The sequence below is a fragment of the Pongo abelii genome, chromosome 12 (genome assembly GCF_028885655.2).
Source record: "Pongo abelii isolate AG06213 chromosome 12, NHGRI_mPonAbe1-v2.0_pri, whole genome shotgun sequence".
Lineage (NCBI taxonomy): Eukaryota > Metazoa > Chordata > Mammalia > Primates > Hominidae > Pongo > Pongo abelii.
The window spans coordinates 32,514,477-32,534,113 of NC_071997.2; the positions used below are offsets into that span (position 1 = coordinate 32,514,477).

The following is a 19,637-nucleotide window of genomic DNA, read 5'->3' on the forward strand; positions in this document are numbered from 1 at the left end:
TAGAAGTTTGATACCATACAGAGTATATTTTTTGTACACAACAGAATTAAAAATATATTTAAAATATCTAGGAAATTTAAGAATATTTGGAAATTAAAAAACAAACTTCTAGATGTTTCATGGTTCAAGAAAGAAAATAACATTTTAGATATCTTTTAAATAACATTTAAAAGTACTCCCAAAACAGAAGTACTTCGAAGTGAATTTAACAAAGATATGCTAGATCCTTTCATTGAATATTATAGAACATTGCTGACAGGAATTAGAAGACCTAAATAATGTCATATTCATTAATGGAAGAGTAAACATTTTTAAGTTATCAGTTTTCTACTGTTTGATCTACAGATTCAATAAAAGCCAATCAAAATCCCAGAAAACATTTTAGTAGAAATTGACAAAGCTGATTCTAAAAATCTGTTTGGAAATGTGAATGACCTAGACTACATGAAGCAATGTCTAAAACTAAAGAACAAAGCTGAAAGACTTATTTGATGACTTACTATAATGCCACGATAATTATAATAATTCTACACAAATGACAATATTAATTAAAGAATAGAGATAGACTATGAAAGAGACTGGAGAGTTTAGAAATAGACTCACATACACATGGTCAATTAATTTTTGGCAAAAGAACTAAGGCAATTCAATGGAAGGCAAAGTCTGTTCAACAAATGGTACTGAAAAAATCTGGTATCCATGTGGAAAACATGAAAATCACCCCTAACCTCAAGCCATATTTAAAAATTAACACAACATGTATCATAGATGAAATGGAAAAGTTATAATTATAAATCTCCTGGAAGAAAAACATGGAAGTAAAATCTTTATGACTATAGAAAAAAAGACTTTTTGACCTTGGAGTAGTCAAAAGACAGGAAAAGCACAAATTAAAACACACAAAAAAAAGAAAAAGCAATGAATTGGATCTTATCAAAAGAAAAAAATGCTCTTCAAAATGCACAATCAAAAAAGCAAGCTACATATGAAAGAAAACATTCACTATACATGCATTTCACAAAAGACAGAGAATATGGAAATAATTTTAAATAATTTTAGTTCTCAATAAGGCTATAAACAGCTCAATTAAAAATAAGAAAAAGATTTGAACAGATACACCATAAAAGATGATATATTCATGGCCAGTAAGCACATGAAAATATGCCCAACATAGTAATCAGGGAAATGCAAATTAAATCACAGTGAAATGCCACCCATCCATTCAAATGACTAGAATTTAAAAAACTGACAATATCAAGTGTTGACAAGGATATGGAACAACTGGGAATCTCATACATTTCTGGTGGTGTTCTGCAGTAGATAGGGTTTGTCCAAATCTACCCTGAAAGTCCAAGGAAGCTGAGAGGCAGAAAAAAGAGGTGGATATACCCAGTTTTTTAGAAATAAACATTTAGCAGAGGCTTAGGAACAGAAGCTATGCTTTTGTTTTCAGCAGTGGTGAGACAATATGGTGGAGCACTGTGCCATTAGCTCCCAGACCCAGGGCTTATATACCATAGAGAAGGAATGTGTAGGACAATTGTAGGGAAAGGCAAGAATGTTGTATAAATCTGTCTATGGGCAGAATTTATGGGCAAAGTTGTTTGGGCTTACTGTACTTACTTTACTTACTGTAAATCAAGGGCACAATTTATAGTATGTGCTTCTACAAAAAGAACATTTTTGTAAAATATTATCTACTTGTTTTACAAGTAGATAAAACAGAAATCTTAGAGGCATTCCCAGAACTGGGATTAATCAGAAATCAACATGGTGGATTAGCATCCAAGATGAGGTTGCTTTAGGCTCCACAGGTGGGCATGTAAAATGATATGATGACTTTGTTTTGTTTTCATTCTATTTTTGAGAGAGAGTCTCGCTGTGTTGCCCAGTCTGGAGTACAGTGGCATATCTCTGCTCACCTGCTCACTGCAATCTCCATCTCCCAGATTCAAGGGATTGTCGTGTCTCAGCCTCCTGAGTAGCTGGAATTACAGGCACATGCCATCACACCCAGCTAATTTTTGTATTTTTAGTAGAGACAGGGTTTCACCATGTTACCCAGGCTAGTCTTGAACTCCTGGCCTCAAGTGATCCACCTGCCTCGGCCTCCCAAAGTGCTGGGATTACAGGCATGAGCCACCGTGCCTGGCCTGATATGATGACTTTGAAAAACAATTTGGCAGTTTCTTAAAACTTTCATGTGTCTACCATACTACCTAGCCATTGTACTCCTAGGTATATACGCAAGAGAAATGACAACATAGGTCTACAAAAAAGGCTTGTACATGAATGTTCACAGCAGCAACATTCAAACAGCCCAAAACTGGGGAGTTGGGAGTGGACAAATATTCATTAACAGGTAAATAGGTAAATAAATGAAGAAAATATGCCATAACCAGATACTGGAATACTACTCAGGTATAAAAAGGAAGGGACCGCTAATATCTGCAACAACTTGGGTAACTCAAAAACGTCATGCTGAGTTAAATAAGCCAGAAAAAAAGAGTTCATAATTTATTATTCAAACTATATAAAATGCAAGTTAATCTATTGTGACAATAATAAATTAGAGATTTCCTGGGGCCGGGATCAGAGAGAAGGATGGACTTCAAATGAATGAAGAACCTTTCAGGGTTCTTGGGGTTGTTCTAGATCTTGACTATGGTGATGTCTTTACGAGTATCTACAATGCCCAGAATTCATTCATTTTAGATGCAGTTTATCATATGTAAATCTTTCCTCAATAAAGTTAACAAGAAAAAAAATGTCAGCACATTCGGAATTGACTCTTCACCTCTGCTGAGCCCTGGTTGAAAGCCTAATGTTTTTAGTCATTGTGTGAGTCTCTGTGTGTTAAAAGGGCTTTGCAAACTTTTACAGTGGCATCAGCTAAAGGATCATCATTATTATAATGTTGGAAGGCTTGCAGAATCTGTTAAAGGTAACACAAAAGGACCATTTGCTGAGACAGTGAGTGAAGAGGGAAAATCTAACCTTGTTCTCCATGGGGCTGTGGACATGTTTGAGATTTAGCATTGGCTGAGCTTTTTCCTTCAGTGTATAAAAGATACACACACATTATTGCAACTTGAAATGAACCCAAAGAAAATCTTTTGCAGCTATAATGTTACCCAGAGCCTGGCAATTTGAAAGGTAAGAACTGTTTTTCGTGCAGTAGTAAGGATTGTGATTGTAAATGCAGTCTTCTTAATTATATGTACTACTTTAGCTTCTGAAACTGCCATGGCATCTTCCTGGCAGGACACACTGGTGTCCAGAGACAAGGCTGGCCCAATTAACTTTCCCAGGCCATTGGAACAGTCTGGGTAGCTACTAATAATCTAACAAGCTATGTAAAAGAGTTTTAGTTTGTGGCAACAATATTCAAATCTTTAAGTCTCAGTCATATTCTCTGAGTTTCCTTTGGATTTGAGAGTCAAATAAACAGTCACTTTCCACTTAACCTCATTCAAACTTTCCTTTTCTGAGATTGTGGGGAGTGTGTGACTCCTCACTGTGGCTTCACTCCTTTCAGTGTGAGCTCAACTCCGACAGTGCAATACCCAGGCCTTTTAAGACCCATATGAGGCAGAAAGTGAAATTGGGCTAAACAAACTCATCGAGTCAATACACAACCACTAAGATTCTTTTGGATTCATTCAAAATCATAAGTCACATTTTTTTTTCAAATACTCAGCCCAGGTTTTCTTAAAGCATAGCTTCAGTTTGTTTAAATAAAATACACCAGGATTTTAACAGTTTTGTAAAGTGTGATTGATACACAAACAGACCGATAGATGTTGTCCAGGTCCTTCATGGATCAGACACTCAGAGTGCATTAAATGTACGGGAGTTTTACTAGAGAAACTCCTGTGAGGGAAAATGGGGAAGAAGCCCAGGGGGATGGGAGAGCCCTCAGGTCGCAGTGCAGAGTGATTTCAGGGGAAGGAGAGAGGGAAGGACAGAAGCTGGATGGGACTGTCTTTGCTGCATTTCTTAGAGAGTTTATTAAGCTCATCAGGAACCCGCAGGCTAAAACACGTATCCAAGGAGTCCTTTGCCTTCCAGGAAGGGGCCTATCTCAGTGTCCCTGCCAAGCTCAGGCCTTAGCTAAGAATGGCAGATGGGAATCCCTGCAGTTAGAGATCTGAGGGGCTCCAACTGCCCCAGATAGAGAGATGGATGATAGACAGATGGATAGATGATATATAGATGGATAGATAGATAGATAGACAGATAGATAGAATTAGAAAATACATATCTGTAGTAGTTTTCTCTAGGAGGGATTGTAGGACATTTGTGGGGGTTTCCCTTTGCTCTTTTGTTTCTGGGCAATTTCTACACTTTTTCATGTATATTCTTAACCAAATTCAGTTTAAGACTTCTGCAAGTCTTTCTCTTTTTAAGTAATTCTTTTCCTAATATGAGAAATTCACAATGTTCATGGTATGTGTGTATGTCTGTGTATCTGTTGCATGTGTCTGTTGCTTGTGTATCTGTTGTGTGCATGTTGTGTGTGTGTGTGTGTATATTGCGTGTGTCTGTATGTTGTGTGTGTACTTGCTTGGACCCATTGGCACCAAGCTTTCTGATTCTTCTTCATCTTCCCCAGCTTCCCCTCCTCCCAGAAAATACATTAGAAACTTATCTTTGAGAGAAGAAGGCAAGCCTATTATAACCTTCTGCCCACATTCCCTTATCTAACCATGCTTATTGGCTACTGATTACTTATTACATTGAACAGTAAGCACTAGTTCATACACTCAAAACCTGCATCCTAGGCTCTCTTAAGAAACATGATTGAACCATTTGGGGAATAAGCCAGAGTTTAAGACCTTATAAAATTCAAAATAAAATTATTTGTGCTCTGAGAGATTTATAACGAAAACTTCTAGTCTGTAATACAAGTTAATTTCACGGTATGGTCATTTTGTTTATAAAAGCTGTACTGGGTGGAATAGTGTCCCCTCAAAAATCCATGCTCACCTGGAACCTCAGGATGGGACCCTAATTGGAAACAGTGTCTTTACAGTTATCCTTATTGAAGGCGAGCTCACACTGGACTATGGTGGGCCCTAATCCAATGCCTGGTGTCCTTATAAGAAAGTGATATGACACAGAGGAGACACACAGAGAAGACCAGGTGAAGACACAGGCAGGGACTGGAGTGATGCACTCACAAACCTAGGAACAGTGAGGACTGCTGGCAGCCACCAGAAGAAGCTCAAAAGAGGCAAGGAAGGGCCGTTCCCTAATGCCTTCAGAGGGCGCATGGCCCTGCTGACATCTCGAGCCTGGACTTTTAGTCTCCACAACAGTGAGAGGATACATTTTTGTTAATTTGAGCCACCTAGCTTGTGGTACTTTGTCACAGCATCCCTAGGAGAGTCATATAGGAGTCAAGGTGACAGAGACTTATTGTAGAGGTGCTTGTGGACAAAATACTCATTAGCAGAGGGCCACTGTGCAACCTCCTTGTGTGCCCTCCCCCGTCAACAAAGTGCATTGGCAATGAAGCATCCTAGATGAGGACTGATGGCACCTGAGCTACTTCGAGGCATGCCCCTCACTGCCAGGTCACATTCCCAAGCCCACAGCCACTCTGTGTGATGTTTGATATCTGCACATAAGGGATTAACAAAAAGTGTACAGTTACATGGTGACTGCAGCATAAATATGTCCATCCCATAACCTTCTGCTGCTTTTGCTTCTATCTGTCCCTAGAGGACAGCCTCCCTCAAACAAACGTGAGTCATTCTTTAGAAGGGAGAGCACGGAGAAGGCCTTTGTCATCAATGCACTCTGACTGTTCATGATTATGAACAAAACAAGATAGCAGCCTAGGGACAACTTCACACATGATCAACCATTTACTGCCAACCTCTCTGTGGAAAAGCAACAATCTTTTTTTTTTTTTTTTTTTTTTTTTTTAAATAAGATAGAGTTTCGCTCTTGTCTCCCAGGTTGGAGTGCAATGGTGCAATCTCAGCTCACTGCAACCTCCACCTCCCAGGTTCAAGCAATTCTCCTGCCTCAGTCTCCCGAGTAGCTGGGATTACAGGTGTGCACCACCACGCCTGGCTATTTTTTTTTTTTTTTTTTAAGAGAAGGAGTCTCACTCCGTCACCCAGGCTGGAGTATAGTGGTGCAGTCTCAGCTTACTGCAACCTCCACTTCCTGGGTTCAAGCAATTCTCCTGCCTCAGTCTCCTAAGTAGCTGGGACTACAGGCGCATGCCTCCATGGCTGGCTAATTTTTGTATTTTAGTAGAGAGAGGGTTTCACCATGTTGCCCAGGCTGGTCTCGAACTCCTGAGCTCAGGCAATCTGCCCACCTCGGCCTCCAAAAGTGCCAAGATAACAGGTGTGAGCCACCGCGCCCGGCCTCATTTTTTGAATTTTGAGTAGAGACGGGGTTTCACCACATTGGCAAGGCTGGTCTCGAACTTCCCACCTTAGGTTACTCACCCACCTCGGCCTCCCGAAGTGCTGGGATTATAGGCATGAGCCACCATGCCCAGCCAAAAACAACAATCTTTTATCATGAAGGTGATGTTATAGGAAATCAGCAGAGGTCGGGCTTACAGAGGACCTGGAGGGGCCAGAACTAGGAAAGGGGCTGGGGGGAGGAATGGCTTCCTGAAGGCTGCAGACCACAGCAAAGGGGTCAGTGTGCACACAATGCAGTGTGCGGTTCTGGTGAATCCTGAAGTGAAGCCAAAGCCAGAACCCAAAGGCTGTCAGGACGTACCCAAGATCAGTGGAGACACTGAGTGTCTCCATAAGGAAGATGATTCCCATCTTGGAGAGATCAGAGTCAAGCAGAAGGCCTGGGTGAGCCTGGCAAGGTGCCACGTGAGGGGCCACAGCCAGAGGGGAAATGAGAGCCAACTGTGAAGGTGAGGGGGCATCATCAGTTCTAGAAGGTCCATGCAGTCCATCTGTGCTTCTGCAGCATGCAGAATACCATCACGGCCACGATTTCCTTGAGTTTTAGCTTCCGTCCTCTGCTCTGATTTTTTGCATTTTTCCTGGTGTAGATAGATGCTAAGAGGCATGTACTGTGATTTCGCAGGACTCTTCAGGGGCTGATATTCCCAAAGGTCTTCATTTTCTGCAGAGATCTTCTTTCAACTCTTCTCTATGTCTCATTACCTGTACACCTGCTGCTGCTTTTCAGGAGCTAGATCATAGTTCTGGGCTGTGGAGTGGCATGAAATAGTGATAAGTAGATCCCTGCAGCTCCAAAATAAATGTTGAAATAAATAGAGAAATAATATGAAAATTCAGAGTGTCACATAGGCTGGAGTCGTTTGGGGGATTCGATGAAAGATGTGTATGGAGGGTATAACGGTCTAGGTGCAATCAGGTAAGATACACCACATGATAGGTTAAATAAAAATGTGAATGCATTATAAAATGTATTAACTATAATAAAGGCATAAGATATAAGGAAACTATCTATGTACCCTAGGGCTGAGGGAGGGCCCCTAAGGAAGGACACGCTTGGGAGGGGTTCACCTCTTACTGGAGAAGGTGTGGACTGGCCACTGGGTAGCAGAAAAGTTGGCTGATTTATCCAGACTGGAGTTGGTCTGGAGTTGGTGGGCAAACAATCCACCACCCTCCGGAAGGCAGGCAGGGCCAGACATCAGTCAGCAATCCCTGTGCCGGGGCTGCAGTGGGAGCCTGCACTTGGGAGCTGGCAGAGAATCTTCAGAGGAGCAGGCTGCATGAGAGGACGGGGAGAAGGCTCTCAGAGAGTGGGCTGCTCGGGTGGAGCCCTGGGCCACAGACATGTGGCACGTGGGTCATGCTGGGGCTTTTTGCAGACAGGTTATCACCAGGCTGAAGTCGCAGGGTGGCAGAAGGATCACTTTCAGGGCCTGTGGCTCAGGCGGGATCGGCTGGAGTTCCTCACATGCACATGGCTGACTCTCCCCACAGGCCCCAGAAAAACTGCAGGAAGGCCCTTCTGCCTGCACCTGAATGTCCTTTCTAGGCCCTCTACGGACAGAGCTTAACTAGGTGCTCACTTTAAGGAAAAATTGCTTAAAGGAATTCCATTGTCTATTATAGAACACAAATGGAAGGGTACATTTGGGGTTTAGAGGCAATAAATTAACTGCCACTGAAAGCTTAGCAAAGAGACAGGCACGTAGTAGGTGCTCAGTGATTGGAAGTTGTGAGTATTACACTTTTTATTCAGTGAAACCGAGTACATCTAAATTATTGGGAATACAGTTAAAAGACAGTCATCTTAGTATTTTTTGTTGTGTAATTTATTTTTGTGTATTACTTAACTAGACACAAAGCTGAGAATCTGCATACAAAGTATTCCTAGTCTCTATTCATAATTCATATTTATTTTCTCTCTTTTTTGTCTAGGTCTTATACAATATGTTAATTGCCTTTACAAAGATGCATAAATTTGAAGAGATAGAACCTGTCGACATTTTGGCTGGATGTGCCCGATTCATCATTGTGGGGCTTGGAGGGGTATTGTTTGGCATCGTTTTTGGATTTATTTCTGCATTTATCACACGTTTCACTCAGAATATCTCTGCAATTGAGCCACTCATCGTCTTCATGTTCAGCTATTTGTCTTACTTAGCTGCTGAAACCCTCTATCTCTCCGGCATCCTGGCGTGAGTACAAAGCAAGGATCAAGTCACATAGTAATAGAAAGAAAGTTTAGGACCACACCGCGTGAACCAGGCATCTAGGAAAGACATAACTAATAACGCTAACCCTCCAACATGTTGCAGGATTTAGGAGCTTCTAAACTTTTATAAAACCTGATTCGGGTTCTTTGTCAAACCAACGTTCTCTCCAATGTCTGCCTTCATCTTCTTGTGATTTGCCTGAGGAGGAAAGCATAGCAATTATCACGTCAATTTAGAAGGCTCGGGAAAGCTGGTACAGAGAACATCTGGGAAAACTTCAAGGTTAAGTTCTCATCTCAGTAGTGTGTTTTTTTCCTTGAAATGTTTTTTGTTTTTCTTTTGAGACAGAGTCTCGCTCTGTCGCCCAGGCTGGAGTGCAGTGGCGCAACTCGGTTCACTGCAAGCTCCGCCTCCCGGGTTCACGCCATTCTCCTGCCTCAGCCTCCTGAGTAGCTGGGACTACAGGTGCCCGCCACCACGCCCGGCTAATTTTTTGTATTTTTAGTAGCGACGGGGTTTCACCGTGTTAGCCAGGATGTTCTCGATCTCCTGACCTCGTGATCCGCCCGCCTTGGCCTCCCAAAGTGGAAAAGTTAATTTTAAAGTTGAAGAGAGGCATGAACGAGGGACTGACATTCCTGGGCTCTGCCTTCTTCTGTGCCCCTCAAACCATATCACGCAGCCATGGCTCTTCAGTGTGGGTTGAAACTAGGCAGATGGGATAAGACTAGAAATCTACATTTCCTTGCTCTAATGAAAACATTTTTGAAATGCTTATCCTTATGTCCTTGTATCCTTGAGATGTTTATCTTTGAATGAGGCTTCTCAGCTTGGCTTATTATATCTGGTGATGTTGTTTTCTGCACGGCATTATCTTTCTTTCCAGCTATTCAGGCAGATACATTTAATTTTATTGTAGAGAAATACCTCTTTCAATTAAATGTGATAGTGTAAACTCTAGGCATCTGTCACTTTCCCACCTGGAAAATGATCAAAACTTCTAAGACAAGGCAAGTTTATTTCTCTTTCCCATACTTGTTTAATGGCTCTAGAACAGAAATATTTGAAATAAAGCCAATAAAAAAGAACCTTACATTGTCTTAGAAGTTTTGATCATTTATGGTTGGATTGGAGGAAATGAGAACCTTGCTGAATTATTCTGTTATTTTGGTTTAAGGCAGAGTAAAGTAGAGAGTGTGAGTTGGGACTGACAAAACTCTTCATGAAGAGGGCAAGAGAGAAGAGAGAAGCATTCTGCATTGGGTGTGCCCATGGGGATTATGTGTCCTTTTATTTCACCGTGCCACACCCACCTTCCCACCACATTCAGCTTTACCTTGTAAAGATCCCTTAGGGAGGGAAAAGAGGGAGAAAGAAAATCTGTGGAAAATCTGCAGCCACAGAAGGGAATAAGGGAGATATTCCTCCATCAACACGGGCTTCATGCATCTGTGGCATTGCCTGTGGGGAGGGCGTTTTGTGGAGGGGGAAAACCTCATGGATTTTCTCTGAGAGTCTGCTCCTTTTATAGAATCACAGCCTGTGCAGTAACAATGAAAAAGTACGTGGAAGAAAACGTGTCCCAGACATCATACACGACCATCAAGTACTTCATGAAGATGCTGAGCAGCGTCAGCGAGACCTTAATCTTCATCTTCATGGGTGTGTCCACCGTGGGCAAGAATCACGAGTGGAACTGGGCCTTCATCTGCTTCACCCTGGCCTTCTGCCAAATCTGGAGAGCCATCAGTAAGAGAGGGCAGGGCTCCAGAGTCTCCGGTCCTGCTGCATTTTCAGTTCTTTTATTCCCTTCTGCAATGTTAAAACTGGAGGACTGAGTAGATGCTAACTGGTTTTACCGGTTAGGGTAGACTAGGCACCTGGTCGTGAGCAGGAATCTTTTCTGTTTGTCCCCTCAGTCAGCTCAAAGTAATTAGTGGTTGGTAAGGTTCTGCACTGAAGCAAGGCTGGGGCAAGGAGTATTTTTTTTTAATTGAAGAAAGAACTTTCACATCTACCTATTTAAATATAATTCAGTCAATGGAAAAATACATGTTTGTTACTTTTTATTTGGAGTTGCACCAATGTTTTTGGTTCCTAAGACCAACATATCCCTTGCTCTTCACTTCTTTGCAGATTTGTATCCTCTTGCACCTTAAATCAGATGTGGATTATTAACTGTGGGCATTTATTTATACTTTCACTATAGGATAAGTGAGATCTCACAAATTGTATTCTATGGAAGAAAAATACTGATAGAAAGCATCCCCCTAAATAGTATAGGTGGTTTTATTTGAGGGTTGAGTGCATGAATGTGTGATGTATAGCAAACAAAAAAATCAGGAAGTGAATATTTTTAAAAGAGCCTTGTATTAATTAGTAAGAACAACTTTAGAGTGTAACTGGCATCACATCTGTAAAATGTAACTAATCTTTTAAAATGAGAACTAGTGGCTGATGATTTATCTTGTACATTTATGTTTCAGGAGCTAGAAAAGAACATTAAGCACTGAACTACAATATATGTGTTGCCTTTTGATTAAGAGCAAGTCTATTTTTAAGTGACTTGACTAATATTTGAAGCGTTATGTTAAATGACTTTGACCAATATTTTCAAGCCAATTACTCAAAGAGAAATTAGGTGAAATGGCTGATAACCTATCTTGAACATATTAATTCCAAATTCATTTAGGGTGGGTTTTAGGCTCTAGAGGAGATTAACAAGAATACAGAAATATTAAAATATCTGTAAGTAACTCTGAATATATATGTTTGTTGGGCTCCTTGGGGGAGAATAGAAGAAGCTGTGATACAAGTTTATTATCTTAAATCATTATCACTGGCCTTATTACAAACTAGCTGTTTGATCTTGGACAGACATGTAACTGCTCAAAATCGTCTCCCTCAACCACAGAATGATGGATTTGAACAAATTTCTTAGTTCCCTTTCAGTTCTAATACTCTGGGACTCTGGGAATCTACAGGGGAGTAGAGCTAATGCCAAGAGAAATAAAATTACAGAGCTTTAGCCCAGCCAACAAGAAAAGAAACTACCTAGGAGAGGATTTATATTGCAGGAACCTGGACATTGTTAATCCTTCATGATCCAGCTCAACCCCATACTCTTACAGTTGAGGAAACTGATGGAAAAACCACCAAAACAGTGACAAAATTGGCCACATCACAGCAATTGACAGAGCCAGGTGTTAGAATCCGGTTCTCCCCCTCATAGCCTGTTCTCTTCCCACCCCGACTCATCACAACTAATAGTAGTTCACACTCGTGAAGGTTTGCTACATAAAAGGCTGCATCTTATGCTATCTATGGATGTTAAATTTATTTAATCCTTACATTCACATTCTGAGAGAAAAACGATGGCTACCCCATCAAGCAGATGAGGAGTCTGAGGACATGAAATGGTTAAGAACCTTGCTCAAGGTCACATGACTGGCATGGAGAGGAACCAGGACAAACACAACAATATTTTAAAAAGTAAATTCGCTTATCTTTTGCACTATCCATGTGCCTATTATCAAAGAATGCTTGCTGGCAAGTCTGTGTGATGAGACGCACATGAGGATGTGGAGAGTTTTATTCTACTAAGTGAAACTCTTCTTTGATTCATCAGAGCTTTAGTGAAAGGACTTTTCCTAGCAGGCACCACTGCATTGGTGGTACCTAGGTTATGTGAGCCGCTTGGGGATGAAAACCAATGTGGTAGAAAACTCCTCTATGTTTCAAGCAAGCTCTTTCACCCTAAACCTTCGGTTTGAGAAGCTCACTGGCAGTAAGAAGCACCCACTTACACCCCAACCCTTGCCAACTTCCTTCCTTGCTTGCATTGAACCTCAAGAGGGACAAGCCAACAATAAGGGATTTGATTGTAGAGACCACAGTCTCCAAGAGGACCCCTCTCATTTTTAAATTACAGAACTCCTTTGGATACCCAATGAAAATATGAGATGATAAGAATGCATTTATCCCCTCCAACCCACTCAACAATATCCTTGCTTTGACTAGTTTTGAAAGGTGGGACAAAAATTATGAATATAGATTAGAAAATATATACCTTACATTAAAAAAATCAAGATTTTATTAATTTAAACACATAAATGCAGACACACACACACAACACATGCCAATAAACTGTAGCTAAGCTTCCCACTTGAAGTGCTACTGTCTCACAACTAACAAAGTGAGAATCCATAAAAGATACTCTACCTGTGATAGACAATCATGGGTGTATGATGGAATTAGGCTGCATTGTTTGCAGGGCACGCGCACACAACCTCAGTTCACTAGCTCTGTGTCTCTGCTCGTTCATGATCCTCTGCTCTAATACATATTTCCCCCTTTCTAGGCGTATTTGCTCTCTTCTATATCAGTAACCAGTTTCGGACTTTCCCCTTCTCCATCAAGGACCAGTGCATCATTTTCTACAGTGGTGTTCGAGGAGCTGGAAGTTTTTCACTTGCATTTTTGCTTCCTCTGTCTCTTTTTCCTAGGAAGAAAATGTTTGTCACTGCTACTTTAGTAGTTATATACTTTACTGTATTTATTCAGGTAAGTAGGTTTCCCTTATATTTAAAATAAATAGATTATTTCAGGACAATGTAGTAAATTAATAAAATACAAATAAAGGCATTTTATCTGATTTTCAGATCTGTGCTCAATACCCAAACTAAATTTCCGGAGATTTCTAGATCATGTTTGTGACCATCCTTTAACTTCTAAAATATATCGCCTTTTAATCAATACAGCATATTAGTCAAAAGATTCCTGAGTAACAGGTGACTAATAGTCACTCTACGTTTCTGAAAATGAGATTCTAATTAGTACTAAGTAGTACAAGTTTTTGTTTTAGTTGGAGTTAGCTCTTAATGAACTAATGAAAGATTATTTTAATGGGTGAAACCAAATTCCTATATTAAAATACAGGCAATATATCTATTTTTATTGCAGTACTTAAAGGAATGAAAAACTGAAATGAACATTGGAGCATTTATTCTGTAATAGCTAGTACAAAAACATATAGATTGGACATTCTAATTGTTCTGTTAATAATAAATTTGCTCTCTCTAGTGACAGTCTTCATTACAACAAAACCCTTTATTTTGTTATTTCTGATCTAGGGAATCACAGTTGGCCCTCTGGTCAGGTACCTGGATGTTAAAAAAACCAATAAAAAAGAATCCATCAATGAAGAGCTTCATATTCGTGTAAGTTATCTCATAGTCACAATTAATAAATTAATAAGACGTTTCTCCTTTGTCACCATGAGATGTGTGCACACGTCATTAGACTTCCTCTTTCCTCCGCCACTCTACCAAGAGCGACTGTGTAAGTTTACTATGGCTGCTGTAGGAAGTTGCCACAAACTTAGTGCTTAAAACAATGCAGATCTATTGTCTTATAGTTCTGGAGGTCGGAAGTTCAAAATCCAGGTGTTGCAGGGCTGTGCTCCTTTCTGGAGGCCCTGGGGAGAATCTGTTTCCTCACCTCCCACAGCTTCCAGAGGCTGCCTGCGTTCCTTGGCTCATGGCCCCTTCCATCTTCAGAGCCCGCAATGGCTGCATCCCTCCAACAATGATCCTTCTGCCTCACTCTTCCACATTGAAGGAGGTTTATGATCCCACTGCATCCACATGGATAGTTCAGGAGACTGTCTCCAGCTTAAGGTCAGCTGATTAGCAACCTTAAGTCCATCTGCCACTTAATCCTCCTTTAAACTAAACTACCATATTCACAAGTTCTGGGGATTAAGACATGGATATCTTTGCAAGGTCATTGTTCTCCCTACCACAGTCTGCCCTCTGTCTCCCAAAGATTCATATCTGTTCTACATGCAAAATACCTTCCTTCTATCCCAACACCCCAAAAATCTCAATACACTGCATCATCAATTCAAAATCCAAAAATATCATCTGAATCTTATCAGTTCAAAAATCCCAAATCTCAATACCCCCATCATCTAGAGCAGGGCTCAGTAAGGCTCTGGGTATAATCTATTCTGAGGCTCAGTTTCTCTTCATCTATGAAGTTGCAAAACTCAAGAAACAAGTTATCTGCTCTTAAAATATATGGTAGGACACTCATTGAATAACAGTTATAACTGTTGCCTTTCAAAAAACTATGGAGATAATGGAAGAAAAAAAGGAGTCATCCATACTAAGCAAACTTCAATGTTTCCTGGGCAAGCTTTATTTGGTTTCAAGGGCTGGGAATCCCCTAATCTCTTGCAACTCTTTGTTCCACCCACTGGGTTCTCAACTTCACCCTCTGAATCATATTTCCCCTCTTTTTTTTTTTTTATAAAGGTAGCATAAATTTGCAGCTGAGTAATTTTATCAGTCTATTTCTTGCTTATAGAATTGTGAGGGTCCTATTTTGTCCTCCTTTTTTGTCCAAGCTGGTGGTGTTTCCATCAGGGTTCAACAGAGAAGCAGAGCCAGTAGGATGGATGGATATAGATATAGATAGATATAGATATAGATACAGATACGGATACGGATACGGATACAGACACAGATACAGATACAGATACAGATACAGATACAGATACAGATACAGATATAGATATAGATATAGGAAGAGATTTGTTGTAAGGAATTGTTTTTCACTAGTGTTAGCGCTGGCTAGGAAAGCCCAAAATCCAGGGGACAGGCCATCCAGAAGAGCAGGCTGGAACCCTCAGGCATGAGCCAAAGCTGCTGTCTACAAGTAGGATTTTTTCTTCATCAGGGAAGCCTCAGGCCTGTTCTTAAGACCTTTCAACTGAATCAGTCCCACCCAGATTATCTGGGGTCCTCTCCCTTACTTAAGACAACTGATTATGGACTTTAATTAGATCTATAAAATACATTTACAGCAACATCTAGAGTACTGTTTTATTGAATAACCGGGGACTTGCCTGTCTAAATTGATTCCTCAAAATACTGTCACAGTGACTAACATTCAAAATTGTCCTGTTTGTTTCTAAAATCACTGTTCCAATGAAATATGGGGTCCTCTGCCCTTTTTGAATATAGGAGGGGCAAAGGGTGTTACTTCTTTTGCAAACATGGCCGAGTGGCAGATTTTAGTGAAAACATCCCAGTCAGGCAAAGATGAATATCACATTGGGCATGGTTTCTACTTGTTTGTTTAAGTTTAGCACAACATTGTGTACAGCTCCAAGGAATAGAAATGAGAACTAATGTCTGAAGGGTTATAGGTGGAGACTTCAACTCAGTTAATGAAAGAGCATTCTGACAATCATTTCTTGATTGGCACACCCGAAGCTGAAGTGGATGTGTCTAACCAGTGATTGGGAACATGTGGCATAGTTGCTGTACATGAGATTCAAGCTTTGAGGAGACAGTTGAACCTGAAAAATTTTAGGTTTCCTCTATCCCTGAGAATTCACCATTTTAATACCAGAGAAACTGATGAATGATGAAGTCTTCCAAAATCTACCCTAAAGCTCGTGGTCAAGGTAACCTACGAAATTTGGTTATTTAAATTTCAGGAAATCCTAATGAAAAATTTTCAAGACCATTTGAAAATAATTAACAGATAAGGATAAGTAGTGACTGTTTTAAAACATGTAACACCTTAACATCTATCTTTATCTCCTATGATTTATTATTTCAACAAATTACATAATCCACCTAAGTCCATGGAACTTGGATATTTCACTCTTCTCTCATTTATTTTTCTTTTCCTCAAAAAAGTTATAATTTTTGGTAGAAGGTAGTGAATCAATTATTTAATAATTAATTTAAAATTTGAATCTGTTTTTCAAAACAAAATTCAGAAGCCAGTATAGACTTCAATAATTTCAAATTTAAAATATTTGAAGACTAATTTCATAAATATTTTGAAGATTGCTCTTTTTCCTAAATTTCCATAAACAATTTTGGATAAAACAAATGCACTATAATTTGCTTGAGTGGTCAAATGTAAGTACTTTGATCAAACAAGCATATTAAAATGAGGAATATAGATACTTTGTTATTCTATGTTATAGTAGAATATTGATAGAATTATATTTTCAGAAATTATATGATTGGATAACAGTGTGTTCTTTTCTTTTGCAATGAAATTAAAAGTTATTACAACTATTTAATAATATCTTAAATATGATATATTTTATTATTATTAATTGTCCTCCAAATGATTTCAGTAATGAGAAATTTCCTAGTTCATTCTAGAAAAGTATTATCCAAAGCAAATGCCAGGTGCCCTGTTTTCATTACGTATTATGTGAATTATGAAGAAACTTATCTACAGAGTCTTTAAACCACAAAACAAAGTTGAAATTACTATGAAAGTCATCAAATATTTTATTACATGAACACAGTGATGGAAAGTCAGATAGGTTCCAGAAAATTAAAGCCTCCTTTGTTTTTTAAAGTGTCTTAGTTGTCCTGTGTGTCTTTCAGAGTTCGCGTTTCTCCAGCAATCATTTTCTTGTGTTTGTTTGGCAGCTGATGGATCACTTAAAGGCTGGAATCGAAGATGTGTGTGGGCACTGGAGTCACCACCAAATGAGAGACAAGTAAGGAGGCTGAGGGTTTCACTCCCTGACAAACTTCTAAAGGTTCCATTGGAAGCTGGGCATAAAACCAGAGAGAATTCAGGGAATGGAGACCAAGAAGATAAAGTGCTCCAGAGCCATCCCCTACAGGAAGCGGTTGAAATTCCAGGGCATGCTAAGCCTGGAAAATGAAGAATTGTCAGGTGGAAGATGCAGTTGACTTGGTGTAGGTTGTTTCAGAGAGAACTAGTACAGCCAGTGGGTAGAAATTAGAAAAGTAATATTTAAGTTAAAAACAAGGACAAGGTTCCCAATGATAAGATCAGCTCTACCACGGAATGTCCAGCTTGGAACAGGAGTTTAGAAAGGGAGCTTCGTGCCTCCTTAGGAATCCTGGCAAGGGATTCCTTCATTGTTGGGGAGGCCATGGTGGAAGATCTTTAAGATTCTCAAATATAGTAATTTTTTTTAAAATGCCCAAATCCCTCTTCTTCACCATATCTCACCTTTCAGAATGTATTGTTTTACTGGACTTAGTTTCCAGTTCAGGAGGGAGGTTGCGGCTGGCTTTGTCAGTGAGTAGCTGGAAGCTCACTGAGGATGGGACTCTGAGAAGCTCTCACTCTCGTGGCGCAGGCAAGGAAAAGAAAGTGCGGAAGGAGATTGAGAAGAAGTGGTCAAGAATGCTGGCAGGGAAGCAAGAGCCAGTCAGGATGTGGAGGGCACAGAGGGAGGACCCAGCATGTCAGGAGACACAAAGCATCCAGTATGGGAAGAATAAGGGCAGCCTCTGGAGTTGAACAGGACAAGGTCAAGGCTCAGTGAGAAGAAAGTCAGGGAGGGTGTTATGGTTGGGGAGGTGATTACCGTGGGCTGAGAATACACAGGAACCGTGGCTTCTCATGAGGGCAGAAAACTAGAAGACAGAAGATCGACCCAGTTGGAATAAGAGGAGGCCTGGTCTGAGCCGAGCTCGGACAACAAAGCTTAGGAAGCCAACCCCTAACCCTGGAGGGGCTTAGCTGACAGAGCCTGCGCACCTCACAGACCAGGAAACCAATTGCCAGATAATAAACCAGCAGCCCGGAAAGCTATGTGCCCCTCTGGAAAATAAAGCAGGCGGGCAAACTACTCTTTGAATGTAAAATGATTGAAAGTGTTGAAAATTCCAACTCCAAACAAATGGCTGACTCTGAAGGCACCATATGCATAGCGCAGCTCAGTCGAATGGGCTGGCCAGAGGTTCCTTACAATAGTCAGCGGCCATCAGTCTTGCCTATTCAGAATCTCCATCATTCAGGCTATTGGGACATATGTAGGGTTTTTTTTCTTCCCCTTAATTGGTAGGATTCAAAATGATCTGCAGCATAATGGGGCAAAACTACTGTAACTACCGGGCCATTTAAAGTTATTGGGTTCTGGTTGAATAGGCCAGTATTACTGTAAGTGCAGCTGCCGCTGTTATGCGCTATTAGAATGGAACACTTGTTCAAAAGCTTCAGCCCCCTCATTTCTTCTCTTACAATTGGAGCTGTGCTGGGCTGGGCCTCCCCCGCGCCTCACTTATGCACACTTTTTGCCCTGATTGCAGCTTGTCCCTTCCTTTTGTTTAGCTGATTTTCAATGTATTCAGGCCAGTAGGCCATTCTTTTTTTTTTATTTAAAAAAAAATGCATAAATACTATGAATTTTTTTTTAAAAATGTGTTCAAATGCTATGAATTCCAGGCACTGTCCTGATGTTTCTTCAGAATAAAGTTAAGTAGTAAGTAGTTTGTTTTAAGAGAAACGCACACTTACGTGACACATACAGACGTTCAAGATTTCCAAAATGTTGGTTTTCATTTTTAGGTTTAAGAAGTTTGATCATAGATACTTACGGAAAATCCTCATCAGAAAGAACCTACCCAAATCAAGCATTGTTTCTTTGTACAAGAAGCTGGAAATGAAACAAGCCATCGAGATGGTGGAGACTGGGATACTGAGCTCTACAGCTTTCTCCATACCCCATCAGTGAGTCATATCTGTTCTTTGTTCTAAACTTTCACTGTAAGAATTCCAAGGGGCACTGACTCATTGCCTCATTTAAAGGTATACGAGGAGTAAAGAGGCAGAAATATAAAGAAGAAATTATTTTTAAAATATGTAATTTAAGTCTTGGCATTTTTATGGCTTGGCCCAAGCTCACATATTTTACCTAGTTTTTGAAAATTACTTTCTAGCAAATGTTGCTTCCTTAGAGTTGTATGACATCTTTCTTTGGGAGGGAAGGGCAAGTGACTGTGTAGAATTGCAGCATATTTTACAAGACTGTCTCATTTTCCTCCTGACCTGACCCCTGTGCATGTGATTCTGTCCTTCCTACCATTGTGTTTCTTCCCATAAGCCATTTCTCTTCCTCTTTTACGTGAGAGATGAGTTAACTTTCTGAGATGATAACTTGGATTTGGGA

The 19,637-nt window shown here is 40.3% G+C and overlaps 1 protein-coding gene across 1 annotated transcript in view; it reads left to right on the forward strand.

Moving 5' to 3' along the window:
• Positions 1-19,637, forward strand: part of SLC9A4 (solute carrier family 9 member A4) — a 59,027-nt gene that overhangs the window by 21,346 nt on the left and 18,044 nt on the right. The window contains exons 3-8 of the mRNA XM_024242735.2: positions 8,391-8,650; positions 10,200-10,417; positions 13,029-13,231; positions 13,801-13,887; positions 17,137-17,207; positions 19,037-19,198. Coding sequence (XP_024098503.2) covers positions 8,391-8,650; positions 10,200-10,417; positions 13,029-13,231; positions 13,801-13,887; positions 17,137-17,207; positions 19,037-19,198 — 1,001 coding nt within the window. The remainder of the gene's footprint in view (positions 1-8,390; positions 8,651-10,199; positions 10,418-13,028; positions 13,232-13,800; positions 13,888-17,136; positions 17,208-19,036; positions 19,199-19,637) is intronic.